The sequence below is a fragment of the Herpailurus yagouaroundi genome, unplaced genomic scaffold, assembly GCF_014898765.1.
Source record: "Herpailurus yagouaroundi ecotype Mexico unplaced genomic scaffold, PumYag 161, whole genome shotgun sequence".
NCBI classification, from domain to species: Eukaryota; Metazoa; Chordata; class Mammalia; order Carnivora; family Felidae; genus Herpailurus; species Herpailurus yagouaroundi.
The window spans coordinates 13,311,499-13,338,542 of record NW_024412402.1 but is presented as its reverse complement, the minus strand read 5'-3'; the positions used below and the strand labels follow the sequence as shown (position 1 = coordinate 13,338,542).

The 27,044-nt window shown below is 46.7% G+C and overlaps 1 protein-coding gene across 1 annotated transcript in view; it reads right to left on the bottom strand.

Annotated features, from left to right (window-relative positions):
• SORL1 (sortilin related receptor 1) overlaps window positions 1–27,044 on the bottom strand; it is a 153,751-nt gene that overhangs the window by 80,399 nt on the left and 46,308 nt on the right. The window contains exons 12-14 of the mRNA XM_040482842.1: window positions 18,336–18,424; window positions 5,354–5,532; window positions 3,648–3,834 (exon numbers count right to left, since the gene is read on the bottom strand). Coding sequence (XP_040338776.1) covers window positions 3,648–3,834; window positions 5,354–5,532; window positions 18,336–18,424 — 455 coding nt within the window. The remainder of the gene's footprint in view (window positions 1–3,647; window positions 3,835–5,353; window positions 5,533–18,335; window positions 18,425–27,044) is intronic.

Sequence of the window (27,044 nt, the reverse complement as noted above, 5' to 3'; positions counted from 1 at the left end):
CCACAATTTGGGGGCCACATCTCTGCCAAAATACTCAGCTCAGGGGCGGGGGGTGGGTGGGAGGAGCTGGAGTAGGAACCAGGGACACTAGGTCTAGTCCTGACTCTGCCCTTTACCGCAGTGAACAACCCCAAGAGGAGGCAGTTACACTATATACGTCCCAAAGCCCGGCCCAAAACCGAAATTCGAATTCAAAGAGATTCTCCACGTTGACATGCTCTACTCAAAAGGCTTCCTTTACTCTATTCAGACCAATGAATTACTTATTAAACACTTCCTCCACGAGAAGGGTTAACAGGTACGGGGCTGAGTGGTTTGTGGGTTCCTTACGCCACAATCGACATTTAGCAATTTGTAGGAATTTTTCAGAAGGGAGAGTTTTATGACTGTGTGGAACACGTCTCATTCATTAAATCAGGTCATTTTTACCGAACGGCTGCTTACGATCTTTTTGGGGGCTAGGTGGAGCATTACCTAATTATTTACTTGCCTCCAATGGCAAAGCACCTGTTCTTCGGCTTCTGCGATCTGTAGGTCACGGCCTAATAGGCCGTGAACACACGTTGGGAGGGTTAAGCCCAGCTTCTGAAAGAAACTAACTCTGAAATCAAGGCACATATGGGCCCGTGGCTGGGCTTCCCAGAGAGGTCAGAAAGGACCGTCAGAAGCAACCAGACTTTCACATGTAGCTGTCACTTGGCAGCTGAACTAACGCACGGAAACTGTAAGCTCACTCATTCTCCTTTTCCCTCCTACAGTCCTCCCTCGGACCATCCCGTCCTCACTGCCGCGGTCCAAGGCCCCCAAACGTTTCCAGGAGCCACACAGTCCAGCCAGCTCCTTTCTAGCAGCTACACAATCAGAGGCCTTGAAACCAATACATCCTTTATCATTTTCATGGCTCATCATCCTCATGATCTCATCTGGCCGAAAGCCCAACTCTGTGAGAGGCAAGACAGGTGGTTTTCCCCGTCCAAACTGAACCCTCAGCCCCTACTGGGTTTCCACGAGTCAGCTGGGATGAGCGTGGGAGACCAGTGGGAGCTAAGCCAGTTTACCAAGAAGGCATACCAGCCTCTGGTTGTTGGCTGTTGTCGTTGTCGTTTTGGTAGAAAGGGAGCAGATTTTAGAGAAAAAGCATAGCAGGGGTCTTTAAGAAAAAAAACCAAAAACAAAGGAGAGTGGTTAGGGTTTCTTACATGTTTATTATTTCCTTTTGTCTTGAAGTAGTTAGAGAGGATAAAAGAGAGAAGAGAGAGAGCCTTACAAACTTTTCCATGATTAGGGCCTCTACAGTCAGGGGACCTCAGGCCAGCAAAAGCGCTCAGATTAGAATTTACAATTTGGGGGCATCTAAGAGAGAACACAAGGTGGCAAAGGGGCACCGAACGGACAACCCTGGGAACGTCAAACAGCTCTGTGGTTTTACACTGCAAGGCTCTATGCCGTTATCTCAGAACCACACGGCTTTCAAAGAGAGTGCGCGTCCTGTACGGTCTAAAACCCGGCTGTTCAAAGGATGGGCTGGCAGATTAGCGAGCTCAGATCACCCAGAGCAGGGCACCAGCTACAGAGCCCCAGAACTGGAGTCAGAACTGGCATTTTAACAAGATCCCAGGTGATTCATACGCACGCTCGAGTTTCAGAAGCATGGGTCTAGGGCAGGAGTTGGCCAGATCTGGTTAGCTGTTCTTGTAAACAGAGCTTTCTGGGACCACAGGCATGCCCATCCACCTATGGCTGCTTCTGTGCTCCCACAAGCAGTTGCCAAGCCACCATCATGGACCGCAGGGCTCGCAAAGCCTACGACATTTACCCCATGTCCCTGTTCCAACCTCAGGCTAGAACATATCAGAGGCTTCTGGCTTTCATCGAGATAAGTGTGGCTTCCTAAAGCAAACTTTAGCTGTTCTGAGAATGGCAGTGGCTGAGAAGTGAGTGACGTGCTTAGTTCGATACCCATGCTCTCTACTGACAGCCCCGCCCAGCCTGGGGTGATTTCATGCTGGATTACAGGCACCAGGGACTGCCTACGGGCTCCCAGCCCCTATGTGTTTTACTGCTAGAATCATCTTCCAAAGCTAAGCTCTGCTCTGATCAGCGACTCTCCTCAAAAGCCTTCAAAGACCCTCTGCAGCTTACAGAATAAGGTCCACACCCCTGTCTCTACCCTTACCTACCAGCCTCAGTTCCCTCACTGACCCCACTTCATACCGACAAGGCCTCCAAACCAAACCACCAGTGACCTCCCCACCACCCCTCCGCCTCCCCAGTGCTGCCACATCTTCTCAGAATGCTCCCATCCACGAATCCAGGCGTTTTCATCTCTAACAGTGCCTCCTCCAGGAACTTCCTGATTTCCAAGCCCCAAATCAGTCTCCTCCTTCCTGCCAACAATCACAATAAAAGCACCCCTTCCTCCTCCAAGGTACGTGCGGCTTTCCCTCCCTGGCCACAGTTATCTGTGGGCCTGTCATTTCTTCCGCTGTCACCATTCTCAGCCCTGCCTTGGGTACTTTGCTCCAGGACTGATGAACATGCAAATATATATGCACTGACATCCCCTCACTGCAGATAAAGAAGCACACTCCCAGGGGCGCCTGGGTGGCTCAGTCGGTTAAGCGTCCGACTTCAGCCAGGTCACGATCTCGCGGTCCGTGAGTTCGAGCCCCGCGTCAGGCTCTGGGCTGATGGCTCAGAGCCTGGAGCCTGTTTCCGATTCTGTGTCTCCCTCTCTCTCTGCCCCTCCCCCGTTCATGCTCTGTCTCTCTCTGTCTCAAAAATAAATAAACGTTAAAAAAAAAAAAAAGAAGCACACTCCCTACAGGATAGGGCTTCTAAGGAAAAGGAGTTTCTTACACAGGAAACTTCAGTGTGTTCCCTTTGGAAGCCGCCCTCCTAGAAATAAATCCCAGAGTGATCCATTCCTAAATAAACTATGGCAGCTTCCCTAGGATGTAACTCCTCTCCCACATTTCGTAGCTATAAGAATTAAATGGAATAACCTATATAAAAAGTGCCTAGCACCATTCTTGGCACATCAAAAATTCTTAAGAAATCTTTATTTCTGGGGCGCCTGGATGGTTCATTCAGTTAAGCGGCCGACGTCGGCTCAGGTCATGATCTCACCATTCGTCGGTTCGAGCGCTGCATCGGGCTCTGTGCTGACAGCTCAGAGCCTGGAGCCTGCTTTGGATTCTGTGTCTCCCTCTCTCTCTCTGCCCCTCCCCTGCTCACACTCTGTCTCTCTCTCTCTCTCTCTCTCTCAAAAATAAATAAACATTAAAAATAAATTTTTTTTTAATCTTTATTTTTGAGAGAGAGAGATAGAGTGTGAGTGGGAGGGGCAGAGAGGGAGGGAGACACAGAATCTGAAGCAGGCACCAGGCTCTGAGCTGTCAGCACAGAACAGAGCCAGACGCGGGGCTTGAACCCACGAACTGCAAGATCATGACCTGGGCCAAAGTTGGACACTCAACCAACTGAGCCATTCAGGCGTCCCAAAAAAAAAAATTTTTAAAAAAAAGGAAATATATATTTCCTATGATTGCCTTCTTTCCCTCAGGGGAAGGGACCATGCCCTAGTCTGTATGTAGCACTGCTGAGTAAGACACAACCCAGTCCCCAGGCATCCAGGAAGAACCCACCATTCATAGTCCTCTCGGGTGCAGGAGCAGTTGGACACGACCACGGGCCGGTCAAAGTCCTCTCCGTTAAAGCATGTCGCGTGGGGAGTCCTCCGTTTGAACACAGTCTTGTGTCCCAGCAAACACTCGTTGCCCCGCTCATCAGACGGTGACCACAGCTTGTAGTCATTCTCCGTGCAGGGAACCCCTGAGGAAAAGAAAACGTGGCATGAAGCGTCCGAGGGACACCCACATGGGCCTTCCTGTCCTCCCCGCCCCTCAGCCCCGCCACCCATGTCCGGCTCATCACGGTGCTTCTCAGCGGGCACGCAGACCTCGGGAACTGTCCCAAGCCTCTGATCACCTTGCTCTGATGCCAGGAGGCACCCAGGCAAATGAAAATGGTACCGCCTGAAACACAGACGTTCGTCTGAGAAATCTGGGAAGAAGCAAGCCACCTTTGGCACTCTCTAAACTTCTGAAATATTTTAGCAGATTCTGCAGTGCCTTCTAGAAATGGGTATCAGAGGTGCCTATCCCCCAGGGAGCTACGCCGAATCGTTGGTAGATGGTGTCACCTAGGGGTGTTGTCTCCTGCCTGCTTTCTGGGGGGGTAGGGTGGGCACACCTGGAAGGAATGGCCCGAGAGCAACAGAGTCCGCTGTCACTGCTTGGAAGAAAGTTCGTGGAAGATTCACGGAAGGAGGGGCTGAGAAATGGTAAGACAACCTGGACGGTCACTCCATCCACCCGTACTCACTTGGAATTTAAGCAGAGTGGCTTCTACGGGAATTCCAAAGTATACCTATGTCTATACTGGTACTCTGCGTCTTTTTTATAGATGTGTCAGATTGCATGCTGCCTGAAACTGATGAACAGCCGTCAACTCAATGCCATTCAAATCAGCAACTACTTATTAAGCCCTGGCTGCAAGGCTCTCCCCGGCTGTTCAGTGGACAGAAAATACAGAATGCACAAGACAGGTTCTTCTTTCTAAGACCCTTGTAATCTAGTCGATGGGGAATGATATAAACAGGGTGACAGACACAAGTTTTAATTAACGGCGTGAGGGGTGGGCTTATGTTCTGGACACGGACGAGAGGCGGGGGGGGGGGGGGGTCCTGTGGCTGGGATATTAGCGGCCAAGTGCATTGGATCCTGAGACGTGAAAAGGATCTCGACTAGGAGAAATGGAATGGGTAGCAGAGGGGATGTTCCAGATAGTTGGAATGATGTCGGCTGAGGCAGAAGGGGGAGGAAAGAGTAGGGCTGCAGAGGGAACGGGGGAGGAAGAAAGACTCCGGATTACACTTCTCCCTGCTTACTTACACATCCTGTGCCTACACTAGCAGACGGTAGATGAGATCCTAGACGGCTGAGAGGTCCCTGCATCATGGGGCACACTGCCATTCACACGGGAGTCACCCGCTGTCTGTCAAAGCAGAACTGCTGATGTGGAGGGATGTTTTTCATTTACTCACCTGTTCAACGCACACACACGCAGACCTACTCTGCGCCAGCGACTAGACAGGAAGTGAGGATACAAGACATAACACCTGCTCCTACTAAGAACTGTCTGAGTAACTACCTCTGTATTTCCCAACCGCTTACTGCATACGTGTCTGTCTCCTTCAACGGCTACAGACTCTCTCGAGTACAGAGTGTCGAAGCCGATGCCCTAGTCAACAAATATCTCCATGAAGAGGGCTGAGGAGGCAGCGGCTTACCCAAGGCACCCGTGGCATTGACCTGCAGGATCAGCCAGCTGTGGACATTCTCCTTGTTGGAGCCAAAGATGGTGAAGACAGTGCTCTTCTCGCCGGGTTCCGTGAGGAGCCCGTACACAAACACTGGGCTCTCGGAGAAGATGAACGTTTTCCAGGTCTCCCCTTCGTTGGTACTGTATCTGCCAAGGACGAATAAGAGGATTCTTACTTACAGTTAAAGTCTCTAGGGCAAGGGCTTGGTTTCCAGGTAACATTCACTAGTGATAAGAGCCAGGACTCTCTGGAGGAACAGCCGGAGCAGGGAACCTTCAAGGCTGTGCCAGAAAGCAAGGACGTGCTAAGAGACTAACGGACTCAGTGCAAAGGGACACAGCAGCCAGCTTGATGGAGCTCCAACTGGCCAATTTGGGAAAATCTGAACATAAAACCAGAAAAATGACGGTAGCAGATTATATACCCAATAGAAATACGACAGGGGTCTCCGAATGATGCTGAAAGGAAGAGAAAAGGGAAACAGGAAGATGTTTTTCTTATGTTACAATGCTACCCGATACATATTGAAAACAATGACAGCATGAGAAAAACGACCATCCCATAACCCGCACTGTAATGACCGAGTCAGGCAAAGAAGACCACTGAAGGCTACAACCCCATGGTTCACATGGGGACCACGGTGTTCACATCAACCCACAGATGAATCATTCACTGCAAATGGGGAAATGCAATCTTACGATGGATTAAGAGTCACAACTGTCACCAAAATTAGCATCACTAACAATGGGACAACCTGACGTCATGTGCCTCCCGGATAAAGCGTTGAGAATATCATCTATGTGCCGTTCTGTACAACCGGACAAATCCAGAACGTGGGACGGTCTCCATGGCCACTGGTCTGGATTCCTCCAACACAAAACTGAGGCCGTGAAAAACTTAACAAACCAACCAGGAAAGGCGGAAGGCTTGTTACAAAGAGACTAAAGGGGTGTTAACGACCACAGGCGATGTGTAAACCTTGACTGCATCCCAGACCGGTGGGGGAAGGCAGCTGTAAGCAGCTTGGGACAACAGAGAAAATATAAATACAGTGTGTAAGGGACACTGAGCCCATGTGCATTTCCTTAGATGTGAGAATGGCATTCTGAGTGCATAGGAAAATACCCGTACGTATTGGTGATACATGTTTTAAATATTTAGCTGTAAAGGGGCACGATGGCTACAACTTTCTTTCAAATGGCTCAGCAAGGGGTGCCTGGGTGGCTCAGTAGGTTAAGCATCCAACTCTTGATTTCAGCCCAGGTCATGATCTCACAGTTTGTGAGTCTGAGCCCCGCATCAGGCTCTGCACTGACAGCATGGAGTCTGCTTGGGATTCTCTCTGCCCCTACCCCGCTCATGTTCGTGCTCTCTCTCTCAAAATAAACAAATAAACATTTTTTTTTTTTTTAAAAACTCACAAATGACAAAAGGATAGACACATGGACAGACAGGCAAGTAGGATGAATAGATGACAGAAGTAAAGCAAACTGGCAAATGTTAGCAACTGGTGATTCTGGGCAAACTTCTGTGGGTGTCCTTTATACAATTCTTCCGCCTTTTCCCACGGTCTGACAGATTTTTAAGGTGGAGGAAAAATATGTCCAGAGAAAAGTCTCCAAGGAGGACTTGTTCTTGCTACAGCAGAACGAGAAAGCAAGCTCTTTAAAGAAATAGGCAGCACTGACATAACTGTGTTGATTTTTCATGATCTTTTGTATTGAGGGGGAGGGGAGGCGCAGAGGGAGATGGGGAATACCTAACACTTGCTTCGTCTCCCAGGAAGCTGGCCAAGATGCTCAACATGAGAAACCGCTCAGTTAGAGCTCTCTTCAGCGTCAGCTCTCGCTTCTCTCTCAAATCCTACGTGCAAAATTTCTCTTTCTTTCACGTTTCCTGTATTTTTGAGATTTCAGTTTTGCTTCCTCAAAGAATGCTTGACACAAATCTTTTCACAACATCATACAATCCAAACACTCTCTCCCAAATCGAGATGACGACAATGGGTACTTCTGCAAGAGGCCACGGGTTAAATGGGAGGTGGGGAGCGGTGTACAAGGCAACATAAATAAAGAAGGTCAACGAGGACCAAGTGACTCCCCTACGGATCTTCCAAAGAGGAGAAATCCTCATCTGGTTGAACTGCGTTTGGTTGAAGCTGATTTTGAAGCAGATATAGGGATAAGTTAACTCATTCACTCTCCTTGCACCAGTGTGATGAGCTAACAGCTGAGTATCACTTTTAAAGGAAAATGAATGGGAAGAGCTGGCCTATTATCCAGACAGGATGGGAGCTATCAGGGATAATGTTGGAGGTCCATCCATTTGCACACTGCCCCGTAATTCTATTTAGGAGCTCCTTGAACCCCCGATAACCTTAGGAAATGAAGCACCCCATTTCTTGAGAGGTTCCCAGATGACTGATGGGATGACACTTTGATGAGACTGATAAGCAGGTACATGGCCAAGCAGAGCCTTGTATTTGAGAATAAACTGCGCATTTAGAAAACGGTGCTTTTTCCGAGTTTCGGGGAAGAAGCAAGTCACATTACCACTGCAACAGTTAGGGGGACATCTACTCTAGACCAGGTTCTGATCCCCTAAAGAACAACATGTACTGATGGGGTGAAAATGACAACAGCCTTGCAAGAAAACAAACCAAGTCACCTGTGTATTCCTACAGTCAGGAAAAACCATCAGAGCCCTAACCTTCAGGACTGGAGGATTCAAAATGTTCAGATAAAAATACACACATAGGGGTGCCTGCGTGGCTCAGTAGGTTAAGCGTCCGACTTGGGCTCAGGTCATGATCTCACAGTTTGCGAGTTCGAGCCCCGCATCGGGCTCTGTGCTGACAGCTTGGAGCCTGCAGCCTGCTTTGAATTCTGGTTATCCTTCTCTCTCTGCCCCTCCCCTGCTCATATTCTATCTCTCTCTGTCTCTCAAAAATAAATAAATTTAAAAAAAGTTTTTTCAATGTTAAAAAAAAATACACACATAATCCCAGGGTCAAAACTCTCAAGAGGATGGGAAGGTCATTTAATATAATTAATGTAATAAATTTGTAATATAAATATAACACAGATACACTAAATAAGGGAAGTGGTAATATTCAAGACATTAATGTGTGGCTGTACGGAAAGGTCCTTGATGAACTCAGATTTTTTTTTTTAATTTTTTTAACGTTTATTTATTTTTGAGACAGAGAGAGACAGAGCATGAACAGGGGAGGAGCAGAGAGAGAGGGAGACACAGAATCTGAAACAGGCTCCAGGCTCTGAGCTGTCAACATGGAGCCCGACGCGGGGCTCGAACTCACAGACTGTGAGATCATGACCTGAGCTGAAGTCGGACGCTTAACCGACCAAGCCACCCAGGCGCCCCGATGAACTCAGATTTTTAAACATGTTCACAATAAGAAAAGAGCCATACAACCAAAGGCAAAAAAATATTAAAGAGCAGTACTTATCTGCTAGTTAATTGCCGTTATAATTCTGATGGCAAGTAATCTGCAGCAACCGTGAGCAAACAAACCCAAAATGAGTCAGATTATGCTTCAAATTATAACAATTAGTGATAGATTCGTGAGTCAGTGGGATGGTGGGTTGGTTGCCTAGTAAATTCTACAAAGTATTAGCAAGAAATTCTATAAAGAACCAGAAAGGGATCATCCTTTTGATGGTCACTGGTATAAATAGTAACAATAGAAAGAAGAAAAAAAAGGCAGAACCACTCAATTTCTATTTTGGTTGTATCTTTACCAAGAATGATCTTCAGACTGGACAAGGCAGGAAAAAAAGACAGGGATGTTAAAAGAAAATGAGTACAAAAGAGAGAACATTCTAGAGAATAGAAAAAGTTCAAAATATGATGGCAGATAAGAATCTCTAAAAGAATCACAAAGAACAGAGATTCTTGAAGCCCACAGGAGGAAGAATAGTTTTACTTTCCTAAAGAACATAAAAATGGGGGCGCCTGGGTGGCTCAGTCGGTTGAGCATCCGACTTCAACTCACGCCGTGATCTCGTGGTTCATGAGTTCAAACCCCGCATCGGGCTCTGTGCTGACAGCTCAGAGCCTGGAGCCTGCTTCAGATTCTGTGTCTCCCTCTCTCTCTGCCCCTCCCCCGCTCGTTCTCTGTCTCTGTCTCTCTCTCAAAGAATAAATAAACATTAAAAAAAAAAAAAGGAACTAAAAAATGGTTTCAAGAATGGAAACAGCTGATCTGAGAGACCTTAGAAAAGAAGGAAGTCAGGGCTGGGACTCACATGGTTTCACACCCAAGTCACAACACAACAATCGAATCCCACTTCCTTTTCTCAAGGTAATCCTTGATTTGAAGAGGGCAATGATAGAGAACGTTCTTTTTTCATAAGGATCTCTATGGACCACACAGCTAGATAAAATTCACCGCTGGGAAAACAAGTCCCGGTGTGCTGACTGCCGACATATGGTGTGAACCCAACCCTAAATGAGATCGCTCGTTTCCACACTGCTCCCTGCTTTAGTCAAAGACATGAATAACAATATGGAAGGTCAACCCATCAAATGTGCAAAGCCTACAAGGCTAATTGGACTGGTAATGCAATTAATGCCCAAACAGGATTCAAAACACTCCTCTTATTACATCAAAAGAATAAGCAAACATGAGAAAAAAGTTCCACATGTTGTTTCAAAAGCCTACCTGCTCAGACACAAGATGGAGTAAATCTGGTCTTAAATACCATATGATTTCGCTTCTATGTGGAGTTTAAGAAACAAAACAGATTGAACACAGGGGAAGGGAAGGAAAAATAAAGTAAGATAAAAACAGAGAGGGAAGCAAACCATCAGAGACTCTTAACTATAGAGAACAAATTGAGGGGTTGCTTGCTGGAGGGGCGGTGGGTGGGGGATGGGCCAAATGGGTGACGAGCACAAGGAGGACGCTTGTTGGGATGAGCACTGGGTGTTACACGTTAAGTGATAAACCCTTAAATTCTACACCCGAAACCAATACAACGCTATACAGAAGGAAAAAAAGTAGTGACAAAACTACTCTAAGTCGAGATAATGCATTCCATTATTTGCATCAATTACCTTGTTTAAATTACCACGTTAAAAATACTGTGAGGCGTTTCCACAGATGAGAAAACTGAGTCTCCATAAGATAAGTAATTTGCTGAGGTTACCCAGCTAGTGAAGGGTTATACTGCCTTTATCATGAAGTTGCAATACGATTCAAACTGGCTTGGAGGTAAAATAAATAAATTAATTAAAAGAATGCGTTATTTCATGAATGTGAGCAGTCCAATGGCACAAGTCCCCTCAGTACGGCAAAGCTGTCGCTGGGATTCAGTCTGTTTTCTCCACCCCTTGATCATTTTTCCTCTCTGTGGTCTTCATTCTCAGGCTGTTTTCCTACACGATAGCAAAGAAAGTCACAGGCATCCTGGGTTATGTCTGTGGAGACAGACAGCTACGTACTCCCAGAGGTGCAAGGAAAGGAAAGTATGCTGCATGTTTAACTACCCTAGTTTCCTCCTGGAGTTTCCATTAATGCTGAAGGTGGCATTTCCACCCTACACACACCTATTCAAAATAAAATCTCATGGCGTCTGGGTGGCTCAGTCGGTTGAGGGTCCAACTCCTGATTTCAGCTCAGATCAAGATCTCACGTCTCATGAGTTCAAGCTGGGCCCCACCTTGGGCTCCGCACTGACAGCACAGAGCCCGCTCCGGATTTTCTCTCTCTTTCTCCCTCTCTCTGCCCCTCCCCTGCTTGCCCGCATGCTCTCTCTCTCGCTCTCAAAGTGAATAAACTTTAAAAATACCACTACTACTACTGGGGCATCGGGGTGACTCAGTCGGTTGAGCGTCTGACTGCGGCTCAATCTGTGAGTTCGAGCCCCGCGTCGGGCTCTGTGCTGACAGCTCGGAGCCCCGGAGCCTGCTTCCGATTCTGGGTCTGCCTCTCTCTGCCCCTCCCCCACTCGCGCTCTGTGTCTCTCTCTCTCAAAAATAAATGAACGTTAAAAAACTTTTTTAATAAAAGTACTACTACTAAATATAGTCTCAAGTCAATGATATTACAGTAGTGTCGTATGGTGACGGATGGTGGCTACACTTGTGAGCACAGAACATACAGAGATGCTGAATCATGACGTTGTACACCTGAAACTAATGTAACATCGTAGGTCAACTATACTCAAATAAAAAAATTAAAAGAAAAAAAGAAAAAGAAAATAATGCCTTTAATAAAATCCATAAGAAAAAAAAAAAAGATCTCTAGGTTTCACGGTGAAACTGAACTTAACCTACCGATAGAGATCACAGCACAGATAGGATCTCAAAAATATGATGCTGAATAGCAGAAGCCAGATAAGAAACGCAGGAAATTCTGCTAGCAGCAGAAGTAACCTACAGTGATAAAAATATAATCGGACCATCAGTTGCCTCTAGCTGGGGTGGGGCGGTGGTATTGGAGGAAGGGGCACAGAGGGATTTTCTGGGGTGATGGAAATTTTCTGCACCTTGACGAGGCATCCTCCAGCACTGACTAAACGGTGGATTTACAATCTGAGCATCTCATGGCGTGTAAATTGATATCTCAGTTTCTACAAGATGATTTAGTAGAAGCTAGAAAGGTAGGGAGGCGGTCAGAAGTGTAAAAAGAGTCTTGGGTTCTCACTGGCAGAAACTGGGTGTCCAGAGCTGTGTTGGTGTTCGTCCCTGCATGTTGGGGTCAGATCTGGGCCCCACATTTGAAAGCACTGACATCGTGAGGTGGGCTAAAGGAGACCCGGATGGTGAAGGGTCGGGACCCCACAGCATCAGAGGACAGGAACCGGAGCCACCTGCCACGGAATGGGAGACACACAGGAGGACGGGGGGGGGGGCCTCAGATCCTGAAAGGTGTTCAGGGGAAGGAGGAAAGGGCCTCTGTGTGCGTCTCCCGGGGGCAGAACTAAGCCTACTCGCTAGAAACCAGACAGAGGAGAATTGGGGCTCTCTCCGACCTGAGAACCTCCATTCGTAAAGGAATAAATGGATAAAAATGGTGAGCGAATGGAGACATGAACAAACTGTCCCAAAGTGAAATGGAAGCCCTTCGTGATCTGGTAAATTTCCCGTGTCTCAAATTATTCAAGGAAAGACTGGTGGACTTCCATAAAAATGCTTTCAAGTGCTGGCGGGAGGCCAACCCAGATGACGGACTACGTCCAGATTCCTGCTGGACATCTCCCCTTGGACAGCCCAGAGCAATTCAGCCCACCGTGTCCAAACCCACATTCCTCAGGTGGCCTTTCAGGGCCTGCTCCCCTCACTTTCCCCTGCGCCTCTACGAAGGGTCTGATCAGCGTCCCCCGTCATCCTAGTCAAAAGCAGTCCTGCAGACGTTGTCCCCCAAAATGCTCTGTCCCCCCACCAGCTTCCTCTCTCACGTCCACTCTTGCTTCTTTAACGTTCATCCTCCTCAGCTGGCCAGAGCCATCTTTTCCATAACGTGAATCTAGCCCTGTCATTCCCCTACTGAAAACCCTCCAGGCGTTTTTAGGACCCCCAACTTTGAAAGGCAAGTCTGATCTCTCCGGGGAGGCATGGAGGTCCTCCGGCCCCCAGCCCCTACCTACACCGACCTCAATCCCCATGTCTCACGGCCCCCTCCCTGCAGTCTGCATTCTATTACTACTCGAGCTTACACCTTCCACCCTGGTTCATGCCGGACCTTCTCTGGCCAAGGTCTTTCTAACCCTGAAATGGCACACCAACCTCGCTCAAGCTTCCTCTTCCTCCTCCTTCCTTCTCCTGGCTTCCTTCTCCTTCCTTCTCCCTGGCCCCCATTCTGTGTTCCCACAGCACCGTGTGCTCCTTCTACCTTACCCTGTACTCTATTTTCATGACCTGATGTTGTGAGCATCTTCGAGCAGACTGCCCTTTGTCAGAAACGAGCCCTCCTCCTCACTTTCCCGCCCCTGGCAGCTGGCACCTTTCTTGGCACACAGAAGGGGCATTAATTAACATTTGCTAAAGGAAAGTAAATGAACTGCACTGTATTTTTTGAACCCCATCACTCAGTTTCTTAACAATTAACAGGTGATAACACCGGCTTCACTATAACCCAAAGGCCAAAGAGACCACATGAGGGTTAAAATGAAGCAGGTAGGGATGGCTCTCTCTGCAACCGTCCCAGTAAGTGGTACCCCCCCACCCATTAATGCTGCCACAAGCGTGCGGGCTAACTGCCATCTCCCACATTCTGGAACCAAGGGGCTGCTTCCAGAACTCAGGTCCAGAAAAGACAGCTGCACTGCCGGATGTAATCTTTGCACTGTCTTTTCAGGGCTCCGGGAGGAAAGCCCTATTCAATCAAAAATCTCCTATGAGAGGGGCGCCTGGGTGGCTCAGTCAGTTAAGCTTCCGACTTCGGCTCAGGTCATGATCTCACGGTCCGTGAGTTCGAGCCCCGCGTCGGGCTCTGTGCTGACAGCTCAGAGCCTGGAGCCTGCTTCAGATTCTGTGTCTCTCTCTCTCTCTCTGCCCCTCCCCCGTTCATGCTCTGTCTCTCTAGGTCTCAAAAGTAAATAAACGTTAAAAAAAAATAAAAATAAAAAAAAAATCTCCTGTGAGGAAAGACGCTTTTGGGCGAGTCCAAAACATTATTAGTAAACTACCAAGAAGAGCCTTTTGCTGGCAGGTAAACCTGCCTAGAAGAAATGGAAAATGATTTTCTCCTTCATGATCAAGTCAGCAAACCTGTGTTTGGGTTTTTGTTTTTTGTTTTGTTTTGTTTTGTTTTGTTTTGTTATCAGAGTGGAAGAACACAGCAGCCCCTTCTCTGACGAACACACCGATTATACACAAGAAAACCGTGCATCCCCTGAGCAGGTTCACGGTGACAACGTGCTGATCGAATGAAGCTGAATCCCCAGAAGGGGTTCTTATTTACTCATTTCAGACATGCAGACACAAGAGCAAAAAATACAGGGTTCCACTTCTTGCTCTCAGTTTCAATTAACAATAACAAAGGTAACAGCCTCAGAGGAGAGTCCAGGCAGAAGCTGAACAAGTAATGGCCAACTCTTAGTTATCTGTGCTAATCAGGGAAAGAAAAACGTGAATAGTTTAAATTTTTTTTAATGTATATTTATATTTGAGAGAGAGAGAGGGAGAGACAGAGCGCAAGCGGGGAAGGGGCAGAGAGAGAGGGAGACACAGAATCCGAAGCAGGCTCCAGGCTCTGACCTGTCAGCACAGAGCCCGACGCGGGGCTCAAACCCCCCGAACCATGAGATCGTGACCCTAGCCGAAGCCAGACGCTTAACCGACTGAGCCACCCAGGCACCCCAGATGTGAATAATTTAAAAGAACCACCATCAAAACAAGACAAAACAAAAACCTAACTCTTACATTAAGCAATGTTCCAACCTCTGTCCCTACTGAAACTCTTACGAGAGTTCCTGCTGTTCCTGATGATGGCTTTCTTCCCTAAGGCTTTGTGTCAGGAAGCTCCCTTTCGAAACAGGTCCTTCCCCTGGCCTCTCTTTGTAGCTGGCTCAGAGACATAACAGAGCCACAGTGGGCACAGGCAGCTCCTGAATGATGCCTCACTCGCCTCTGCATCCTCCATACCTAGAACCACGTCTGGTTCATTGCACGTGTTCAACAAATGTTCGCGTAATTGATGTGAAATGATTATCTAACAGAAATATGCTCGAGTTCCAGCTTGGGCCCTAACTACTGACAAGTCACATTATTTCCTTATGTGAAAAGTGAGGAAGGTAGACTGGGCTAGCCCTGATGCCTCTGGGTTGCCCATATCTGGGGGACCAACCCCCACCCCCTGCCACTCCTATTTGAGTTCCAGCCATTGCCATTTAGGCAGAGCACTGTGGGAGCGGTCCCCTCAGAGCCGCGCACCTGCCACAGTCCTGCACCCCTTCTGGTTTTATAACTCAGTAAAGAGGGGCGCCGGAGTGGCTCAGTTGGTTAAGCGTCCAACTTCAGCTCAGATCTCACAGTTCATGGGTTCGGGCCCCGTGTCAGGCTCTGTGCTGACAGCTTGGAGCCCGGAGCCTGCTTCGGATTCTGTGCCTTCCCCTCTCCCTGCCCCTCCCCTGCTCGTGCTCTGTCTCTCAAAAACAAATAAATGCTTAAATAAATCGGTAAAGAAATAGGCAATCTTGCAAGACTAAGTGTGCATGACCTATTTATTGCACAATCAAACACTGACTAAGCACCTGCTAGCCTTTACAGAATAGAAATACTGAGCAAAAGACCTTGTTAATGAGTTGAAAAAGTCAGGCATATAACGAAAGGGTAACTAGCGAGGGACGTCCATATGTGATCAATGCCCAAATAATAAGACAGCCAATAAATGCTGCGAGACTCAAGGAGAGTGATCACGGTGGTCGGGGAGGCCAGACTTGAAGGGGCCCAACACATCTAGACCTGCAACAGAAATCCTCTGTTTGTGCTCAGGTATCACAGTAAGTCGACACTGCAGTCTGAGGATATGTACTAACTATAGTATTATTTCCTGCTTCTCTTCTGATGAAGCTGATGGCACAGGGTGACAGGTCAAAAGCAAAGAAGCAGGAGAAGCAGAAAACAAAACAAAACCACCACTACAACAAAAAACCCAAAAACCAAACCAAACCAAACCAAAAACCTCTGAAAGCAACATACTAAGTAAATGCCAGGTGGCTACAGAGATTTAGGCCAAGCTCAGGCTGATATTCGGGACACATGCACCTGTCACTAGGAGGCCTGAAAATATTCTCGTATTTGCAAGTGATTTATTTGAGCCACCCATACAGATGCCTCCAAACAACCCGGAGCAATACAAAGGTGCCACAGTGCCCACAAACCCTCAAGTCCACAACCCCGCGGTCACTTTTAAGTGTCTGGGGAAGGCACGGTGATTTTCTGGCAGCAGGTTTATTTTCCTGACCGTGCGCTGCTCCTGCTGGTGCAGCAATGACACTGCGTTCCCGGAGCACGGGTGCACCGACAGATGGTGTGAGAGGACCAGAGTCACGCGAACGGCTTCCGTGAAGCCAGCCCGGAATGCAAATGGAATCTGCAGAGAAGTTAACCTAGGAGAACCAGAAACTGACTCTACGATCGGACTGCCACTCAAACAATGGCATGGCATGCACAGGAAGCCAAACTGTGTCCCCTACCATATGTCTCGCACAGCAGTGCCCCAACCGTCACACCGTTTGTTGGCCTGGGGATCTTAGTCCTGGAGGATGGACTCCTTCCGAGTGAGGGGAAACATCTTACTTTAGAGACTCAGTACCCGGCACGATTCAGGTTTGCTAAGCGCGTGAGATGCGAACTGATAATTGACGGATAAATAAATAAGTGGACGGATAGGTAAATAAATGGCAGCTCAAATGTGGGAAGCACAGCGCTCGGTGACTGTCCTCATGAGAGCAAACACCAATCGGAATGCAAATACAGTGCTGCGCACAAACAGGGCTTCTGACTCTTGGCTCCAGAGAAGCAGCTGACCAGGGCCATACGGACTGGAGAACAGCCAGACGCCAGGACTTGGCTTCTCTCTGCTTCTTTGAGGCCAGGCTCCTCAGCACAGGGCAAATTCACCACAGGGGAAACCAGATGCTAAGGCCTCTTTTTTCAAGCCACCCACCTCTCTCTTGCGGCTGAACCCTGTTTCTAAAAGGAGCGAAGGAAAAGAAGGCTTTCTTCTTTGCATTAAACAAGATGATTAGTGAGGCCTCTCCACCTCTAGTAATACATCTTGTGGGTTCAGCTCAAAACTGGGAGGGCGCCTGGGTGGCTCAGATGGTTAAGCGTCCAACTCTTCATTTTGGCCCAGGTCATGACCTCACGGTTTGTGGGTTCAAGCCCCGTGTGAGGCCCTGTGCTGACAGAGAGGAGCCTGCTTGGGATTCTCTGTCTCCCTCTCTCTCTGCCACTCCTCAATTAGCATGTGTGCATGTGCACTCTAGCTCTCCCTCTCGCTCTCAAAATAAATAACCTTTCTTTTAATTTTTAACATTTATTTATTTTTGAGAGAGAGGGAGCATGAGCATGAGCAGGGGAGGGGCAGAGAGAGAGGGAGACACAGAGAGAGAAGGAGCCGTCAGCACAGAGCCCGATGCGGGGCTCGAACTCACAGACCATGAGATCATGACCTGAGCTGAAATCGGATGCTCAACCAACTGAGCCACAGGCTCATTTTTTTAAAAATAGGGAGAAGTGACAGCCCGTGTGCCCTGACGTAACGTTAACAAAACTAACTTTTGTCCCAACTCAGACAAAAATAATCAAAGTGGTTCCAATAAAAGCAGACTTACGCAGGCAGAGTTTACAGACCCTTGACATTTTTGCTTTTCAGAGCAATACATCTGCAAAGAGTACAGAATGCAATTTAACATGAGTACCAGTCCGGCCTGTCACTAACAGATGTGGGAATCCTCGGCAAGCTACCTTACCTTACTAAGCCTCAGTTTTCTCATTTACAACACGAGGCAGTTAACCCCAAATGTCCCTTCTAGGTCTGTTCCTATGAGTCCCAAAACCCAAATGGATCACAGCAGAAGTCAACTGATTACCACGTAAAATGCATTCTGAAATGACTACTCAGGTACTATTATCATTTATCGACTGTTTTTATTATCACTCATTCTATGTCACACACAGAGCAAAGAAAGACAAGTTAAAGTCCCTGGTTAATTGTTTGGTCATTATTAATTTACATTTATAGAGCGCTGTCCTTTGTAGGCTCAATAAAATGATTTCATCTGTTCCTTATGATACCCCCTTGAGATAGGAAGGGCAGATTATCATCCCCCTATTAGAAATGGGGAGTTATTACGCTGAGGTCATAAACTGTGCCATCAACAATCTAGGGCTGTAGAGAGATAATCCGCTTATACTCACAGACTTAAATTTTGGGGAGTACGTTAAAAGAAAAAGCTTCATCGGAAACACTTACTTCAGCTCATTGGTTTCCATGCCCTGGGCGATGGCCATGATGATGCCGCCATGATCTCCCCAAGTATAGTAGTGAGGTCCAGGAAGTGCCTAAAGAGGAAAAGCCAGCGCTGATGCCACCGCTGTGGAGGTGACTGGGCAGAAACCATGCACGCCACACAGGCACACACATACACGGGCACACACATGAAAATGCAGCAGCAACACCAACCACTTGAATACAATGTTTTGGTTTTCAGGGCACATTCACATCCATTACCTCGTTTGCTCCACATGACCCTGGGATAGGACAGCAAGTTCTCATATCCTAATTTTTTTTCTTTCGCAAATGAAGAAAGCAGGGTTCATATTAAAGGGGCTGACTATAAACAGTAGAGGCAGGAGTCAAACCCAAATCTACTCTCACCAACCAGAGATTAAAAATTAACCAACTGGAGGGGCGCCTGGGTGGCTCAGTCGGTTGAGCGTCCAACTGCGGCTCAGGTCACGATCTTGCGGTTTGTGAGTTCGAGCCCTGTGTCGGGCTCTGTGCGGACAGCTCAGGGCCTGGAGCCTGCTTCGGATTCTGTGTCTCCCTCTGTCTCTGTCCCTCCCCTGCTCACGTTCTGTCTCTCTCTTTCTCTCAAAAATAAATAAACATTAAAAAAAAATTTAACACTTAACCAACTGGAGTTCGAATTCTACCGTGATTATATAAACCCACGGCAGTCCATCGTCCCTGCCAATTACAACTGAAAACTTTGAACAAGATACAAAAATCAGCTGCCCAAGGATGCTGAAAAGTAAACAAAATCAGGTGGCTTGTGTAGGGGACTTAAAAACCTGAGAAGCTACCATAAGGTTGGGGTTCCCTGGTATGGCTTTGCCCCAAGGGAAAGTCCCAGTCGTGGAATACCTCAGTCCCAGATGGATGGTTAAACCTTCAGGAGAAACTGTTTCTGCCTAAGGAATCAGGAAACGAAGCCACTACAGGCCTGGGAGAATGTGGATGAAATCCCAGAGGGGAAAGTGTCAAGCAAGTAAATCCTCTAATTCTGTGTATATGAACTCATGCCCAACCCCTAAACTAAACATGTGTGCAGCAGGACCTAAACCAGCACAGCAAAGGTTTAGCGAACGGAACTGAGATTTTAACTGCCACCCTCAGAATACAAAAAGGAAGCTCAAGTCTGAATCTGAGCAGATTTACTACATGCTAAAACAAAAATATCGACATTCCTCCAGTAGATTTTTTCCACGCATCTCATTCACATGTCCAGCACACAATCCAAAATTAATCAACATGCAAGCATACCAATAAAATGTGTCCAATTCTCAAGGGAAAAGACAATCAACGGGGCCAACACCAAGATGATTCAAATGCCAGCATAACTGAAGACTTTATTTATTTTTTTATTTTTTTTTTCAACGTTTTTATTTATTTTGGGGACAGAGAGAGACAGAGCATGAACGGGGGAGGGGCAGAGAGAGAGGGAGACACAGAATCGGAAACAGGCTCCAGGCTCTGAGCCATCAGCCCAGAGCCCGACGCGGGGCTCGAACTCACGGACCGCGAGATCGTGACCTGGCTGAAGTCGGACGCTTAACCGACTGCACCACCCAGGCGCCCCTAACCGAAGACTTTAAATAACGATCATAACTCTGTCTCATGAGTTAAAGGAAAACACACTTGAAACGAACAAAAGACATGAATTCTTCCCAGAGAAGTGGAAACTCTTTTTTAAGGAAAGAATTTTAGAACAGAAAAATCTAACATCTGAAGTAACAAATTCACTAATGGGCTCAACGACAGAATGGAAATGACAGAGGAATTGGTGAACTTGGCAATAAATATAGAAGAGTAGAAATTATGCATCCTAAAGAGCACACCAGGGGCGCCTGGGTGGCTCAGTCGACTTCGGCTCAGGTCATGATCTCACATCTCGTGAGTTCGAGCCCTCTGGCAGGCTCTGTGCTGACAGCTCAGAACCTGGAGCCCGCTCGGATTCTGTGCCTCCCTCTCTCTCTGCCCCTCCCAGCTCGCACTCTGTCTCTCTGTCAAAAATAAACAAACATAAAAAAACATTTTCAAATTAAAAAAAAGAAAAGAACACACCAAAAAAGATTGAAAAGAAAAAAGCTCCACAGACAGGGAGGACAATAATAAAAGGTCTAAGCATGTGTAACTGGAGTCCAAGAATAACAGGAAAAAGGGACTAGAGCAGGGGAAAAAAAAAGAAAAAAAAAAAAAGAAAAAAAATTGAGGACATAATGGCTGAAACTTTCCCATATGTGGTGAAAAACATACATTCACACACTCAAGATCAGCATACCCACACAGGACAAACGCAAAGAAAACCACATCTAGATATGTCACAAGAAAACTGCTGAAAACCAAAGATAAGGAAAAAAACATTGAAGCATTTACACAAGATGACGCATTGCATACAGGAAACTGGAAACTAAAATGACTACAGATTTCTCATAAGAAACCAGGGAGGCAAGAAGATAGTAGCACGTCTTTAAAGCACTGAGAGAAAATTACTGTCAAACCAGAATTCTATATCCAGCACACATATCCTCCAGGAAGGAAAGCGAAATACAGAGATTCTCAAATGAAGGAAATCCAAGAAAATGCGTAGCCAATAGTCTGCTCAACAAAAAATGCTAAAGGAGTTTCTTGAGGCCGCAGGGAAACCTATCAGGGGCTTATAGGGATTCTCAGGAATGAAGAAAGGGCAAAAGAAATAACCTGGGTAAATATGAGAGACTGTTTTTTTCCCCCTTGAACTCTTTAAAACTGGTATTAAAACTGGTATTTAAAAACAGGTAAAGCAAAACAAAAGCAAAAACACTGTCTTATAGTGTTTTAATGTATCTCGATGGGATACACAGAATGATAACAAAAAGGTCAGGAAAAGAGAAAGGGACTTACGTGCTCGCAAGGTTTCTACATTTTAGGTTAGGTGTAACATTATGTTAAGAGCAATGTTAATTCAAAAAAGACCATGGAAGATTAAATACACATGTTGTCATCCTCAGAGTAACCGCTAAAAAAATACAAAGAGAGGCACCTGGGTGGCTCAGTTGGTTAAGAAACCGACTCTTGCTTTTGGCTCAGGTCATTATCTCATGGTTCCTGGGTTCAAGCCCCACGTCAGGCTCCACACTAATAGGGGGGGCCTGCTTGGGATTCTATCTATCCCTCTCTCTCTCTGCCCCTCCCATGTTCTCTCAAAATAAATAAATTATTTAAAAAATATAAAGAAATATAATAAAAAAGACAGTACCTAAATAAAAGTAGAATGCCAAAACTATCTAAATAATATTAAAAAGGCAGTAAAGGAAGAACAGAGAAATAAAAAATAAAGATCATATACACATACATAAAATCCTGGACCTAAATCCAACTATATCAATAATTATGTTAAATGGTAACAGTCTTGGGCACCTGGGTGGCTCAGTCGTTTAAGCTCGGGTCTTGATCTCAGGGTCATGAGTTCAAGACCTGCATTGGGTTCCACACCCAATAAATAAAATAAGTAAATAAATAAAATGGTGAATTTTATGGTATGTGAATTACATCTCAACTTTAAAGGGGACCATTAAAAAATATTCTGAACTGAGTGACAGCAAAATTATAACATCTCTAAAATTTGTGGCCGTAGCTAACACAGTATTTAGAGGAAAACTTACAGCTTTAAATGTTTCTATTAGGAAAAACATCTAAAATCAGTGACCTAAGGTTACACCAAAAAAACTACAAGAAAAGCAAAGTAAATCCGAAGTAAATAACGTTAACGACAATACTAAAGAGCAGAAATCCACAAAAGAAAGCACAGAGACAAAGCCAAAAGCATGTTCTTTAAAACGATCAACAATAGGGGCGCCTGGGTGGCGCAGTCGATTAAGCGTCCGACTTCAACCAGGTCACCATCTCGCGGTCCGGGAGCTCGAGCCCCGCGTCAGGCTCTGGGCTGATGGCTGATGGCTCAGAGCCTGGAGCCTGTTTCAGATTCTGTGTCTCCCTCTCTCTGCCCCTCCCCCGCTCATGCTTGCTCATGCGCGCACTCTCTCTCTCTCTCTGTTTCAAAAATAAATAAATGTTAAAAAAAAAAAAAAATTTTTTTTTAACAAAAATAAAAATTAAAAAATCCCCTTAACTGAAAGATGTGAAGAGCTCCCAGGTTGATGGAGACATCCACATGCTGGGAGGCTGGCACATCTCACCTCCATGAGGACAGAAGCTCCTAGCTCAGGACCCTTCTGGACCTTGCCCTATGTACCTCTTCATCCAGCTACTCATCTGTAGCCTTTGTAATATCCTGCATAATAAACTGATGGATGTAAGTAAATATTTCCTTGAATTCTGTCAGCCATTCTAGCAAATTATGGAACCCAAGAAGTTTGCAGGGCGGGGGGGGGGGTGGTTCATAGGAACATCCTATTTATAAGCTGCTCAGTCAGAAGAATAAGTAACAACCTGTACCTTGCAATTAGCATGAGAGGTGAGGTGGGGTGGGGCTCAGTCTCATGAGACTGAACCCTTAACCTGCGGGGTCTGTGGTGACTCCAGCTAGCTGGAGTGTAGGACTCAAGTGTAGGACATGACTCAAGTGTAGGACATCCAGTTGGTGTCCAGAGAATTGGAGAATTGCTCCTTGTGAGGGGAAACTCCCCCAACGTTGGGTGTCACCAGTATTCTGAGGGGCGCCTGGGTGGCTCAGTCAGTTAAGCATCTGACTCGTGATTTTGGCTGGGTGATCTCACAGTTCATGGTTTCAAGCTCTGAGTCGGGCTCTGTGCGGACAGTGTGGAGCCTGCTTGTGATCTCTCTCTCTCTCTCTCTCTCTCTCTCCCTCCCTCCCTCCCTCAAAATAAATAAACTTTCAAAAAATGGTCCTTCAAATCTCTTTTTAAAAAGTATTCTGGGACACCTGGGTGGCTCAGTTAAGCATCCGACTCTTGAATTCCGTTCGACAATTAGGTAATGGCTCCAGGGCTATCCCAGCCCAAAGCCTGTGCTGCCCCTGCTCCGTCTTGCCACTTCATCTTCTCCCATAAACCCACCCACTCATGCAGATTCTGTGGGACAAGGAGGGGCGGCGGGTGCTCAGGAGACTGGCCCTAGACCCGGTCCAGCCACCGTGCTGGGGCCTCAGTCTCATCATCGATGCTGACACGTAAGGATCCTGGTCAGCTCTGACAGGCTGTCATTTTATAATTCTAAATCAACTACCCAATTTCAGATGGGGAAAACCTCAGCTCCAAAGGGCACAGAAGATTTATCCAGGCTCACAAAGAAAAGGTCCCAGGACCTCCCAGACTCGTCTAACTTTCTCGACAGTCAGGAGTAACATCTATCAGCCAACAATACATGGTGTCCACTATAATCATCAAAAAAAAAAAAAAAAAAAAAGGCAAGCGGGACACCTGGGTGGCTCAGTTGGTTAAGCGTCTGACTTTGGCTCGGGTCATGATCTCATGGTTCATGGAGTTCAAGCCCAGCATCGGGGTCTCTGCTGTCAGCAAAGAGCCTGCCTCAGATCCTCTGCCTCCCTCCCTCTGGCCCTCCCCAGCTCACGCGTGATGATCTCTCTCTCTCTAAAAAGTAACAAAAAACATTTTTAAAAATTTTTTTAATTAAAACAAACTAAAGTAAAATAGGTACAAGATGTGAACACTGCACAGCATGATTTTTAAATAGCCAATGAGCATATGAGAAGAAGCTCAGCATCATTAGTCACCAAGGAAAGGCCAATTAAGACCATGATGAGGGGGATGCCTGGGTGGCTCAGTTAGACTGAGCCTGACTCTTGATTTTGGCTCAGGTTATGATCTCATGGTTCATGGGTTCAAGCCCGCATCGGACTCTGTGCTGACAGCATGGAGACTGTTTGGGATTCTGTCTCTCCCCCTCTCTCTGCCCCTCACCTGCTATGCTCTCTCTCTCTCTCTCTCAAAATAAATTTTAGAAAATAAATTAAATTTAAAAAAATTTTAAAACACACAATGAGGGGTGCTGGGTGGTTCCATTGGTTAAGTGGCCAACTCTTGATTTCAGCTCAGGCCACACATAGTCTGACAGTTCATAAGTTTGAGCCCCAAAGAGGACTCTGCAATGAAAGCAAGGAGCCTGCTTGGAATTCCCTCCCTCTCTCTCTGCCCCTACCCTGCTCGTGCTCTCTCTCTCAATCCCTCTCTCAAAAGTAAATAAACATTTTTCAAAAACCGTGATGAGACATCACTGCATACTCATCAAACTGTCTAAAATTAAAAAGACTGACCATACCAACTGTTGGCGTGGACCTGAAGCATTCAGAACTCTCACACACTGTTGGTGGAAATGTAAAATGGTACATCCACTCGGAAAAACAATTTGGTAATTCCTTAAAAAGTTAAACATAAGACCCACTAAGCTGTCCAGTCATTCCATTCTGAGGTATCAGCCCGGAAGAAATAGAAATATGTAGCTTAAAAAAAAAAAAAAAAAAAAAAAAAAGCACGTGATCAAATGTTATAACCGCTATAATTTATAATCGGCAAAAACTGTAATGCCCATCAACAGACGAATGGATAAACAAATTGTAGAATATCCCTACAGTGGGACGCTAATCAACAACAAAATGGGAAAGAGCCCTTGATACATGAAACCGCATGAATACACCGCAAAATCACCATGACGAGGGACAGAAGCCAGGCAAACGGGTGGCATATTATGAATCCATTTATATAAAATTCTAGAAAACGCTAACTAATAATCTGGCAGGGAGGGACGAGGTCAAGAGAAGGATGGACTGACTGCGAAGGGGGAAGAAAGATACTCTGGGGAGGGACAGAAACGCTTGTTGTCTTAACGGTGGGGTCGGCGACGGTTTAGGGATGGTGACCAATTCTGATCAAACCGTAGCCTTTCCTATACAGAGTTTACTGTCCTCAACAAATAAAGGTAAGGAAAGACAGCACAGAAAAGAACTCGGGATCGGGGAATTTACCTACTCATGAGTACCGGGAAGGGAACGAGAAGTACGGTCACCAATTTTCTGGGCAACCTCTACCCACCGCATCTCTATCTCACACTTCCCCTGTCACCACCCATGCCCTTCAAACCCCCCAGACTGTCCCATGCGAACACCGCCTGAGCGCACTCAGATGCCCACTCGCACAGACGCAGTCTTAACCCTCCTCTCCCCTCCTTCCAAAAATAAGATCCCTTGTGCAATGGCTGCTCTTGGCAGGCATGAAGCATGCCTGGCAGGAGGCACAAGAGTGGCCCCAGCATTGGCCACATGACACTGCTTCACTGGAGAAGGAACAAGCCACTGCTTTCTACCCTGAAGGAGAGCACTCGCAGATGTTCAAATCCCAGAGGACACCGACATCAGAAGGTCCAAAACAAACCACAAGCCTATCCGCTGAGAACACCCCATTTCAAAAGGAAGGTCTGGCTCCCCAGAAGAGGAAAGCCAGCTGTTTAATCCTTCCCAAGGGGGCGGCGCAAGGATGCCCCCCACACTCCAAACTGTGACATCTTTCACCCGAACACGGAGTTATGTTCTCCACCATCCTGGATGGTTCTTTATTTACACGCACACATGACGTCTCGGTCCCAGATCCCTCAGCCTGAAGGACGGCAAGCCCTACCTCGTAGGAGAGAGGTGCTAGGTCTCTGTAAACTGTACAGAAGCCAAACAAACGTCGGGTATTATTAATGCTTCATATAGTACATATTTAAATATAAATGTGTACAGGGCGCCTGTGTGGCTCAGACATCTGACTTAGGCTCAGGTCATGATCTCACGGTTTGTGAGTTCAAGTCCCACATCGAGTGAGCTCAAGCCCCTTATTGGATAAACACAAGCCCCACACTTTGGGTGAGCCCTGCCTTTCTCTCTCTCACTCTCTCATTCCCTCTGCCCCTCCTGGGATTCTCTCTCTCTCTCTCTGCCCCACTCTCCCCCTGGATCACTTGCACCCTCTCTCTCTCGCTCAAAGAAAAAACAATAAAAATAAAGAAGTAAATATGAACGTGTACATATCATATTCCCCAATAAGCAGCACAGTGAGGATGCTGGCTCTTCTGAGAATGCTACATCCCTCCTGACATCACGCGGGACGTACTCAGTTAAATCCTTGCCCAGTAGTCTGTTGCGATCTCCTGGTGGCTCCCCACACGGGCAGGAGAGTGCCCCTGAAAGCAACCCCTTGGCATGGGAGGCTGCTGAAAGCGTTGTTTTTCATCTTTTTTTTTTTTTTTTTAACAGGTTTGGCAATTCTCTAATGTCCAGGTCTGGATGAACATTTTGGGACTATAAAGCGAGTCCTACTTTCAGAACTAGTATGATCAGTGCCTAAGGACCCAAAGTAGCTCTACGAACTTAAGGTAAAAACAGTCTTCTGTGGCACCTGGGTGGCTCAGTCGATTGAGCGACTCACTTCGGCTCAGGTCACGCTCTCCCAGTTCACGGGTTCGAGCCCCACGTCGGGCTCGGTGCTGAGAGCCCAGAGCTTGGAACCTGCTTCGGATTCTGTGTCTCCCTCTCTCTCTCTGCCCCTCCCTCGCTTGCACTCACTCTCTCTCAAAAATAAACAAACATTTTTAAAAAGTTTTAACGAAAAAAAGATACAAAAATAAATAAAACAGCCAGCTTCACACCAGATACCCACACCGTCCTTTGCTGACAGGGTCTGCAAACGTTATGCTGCGTGCCCACCCCATGCCAGGCCCTGC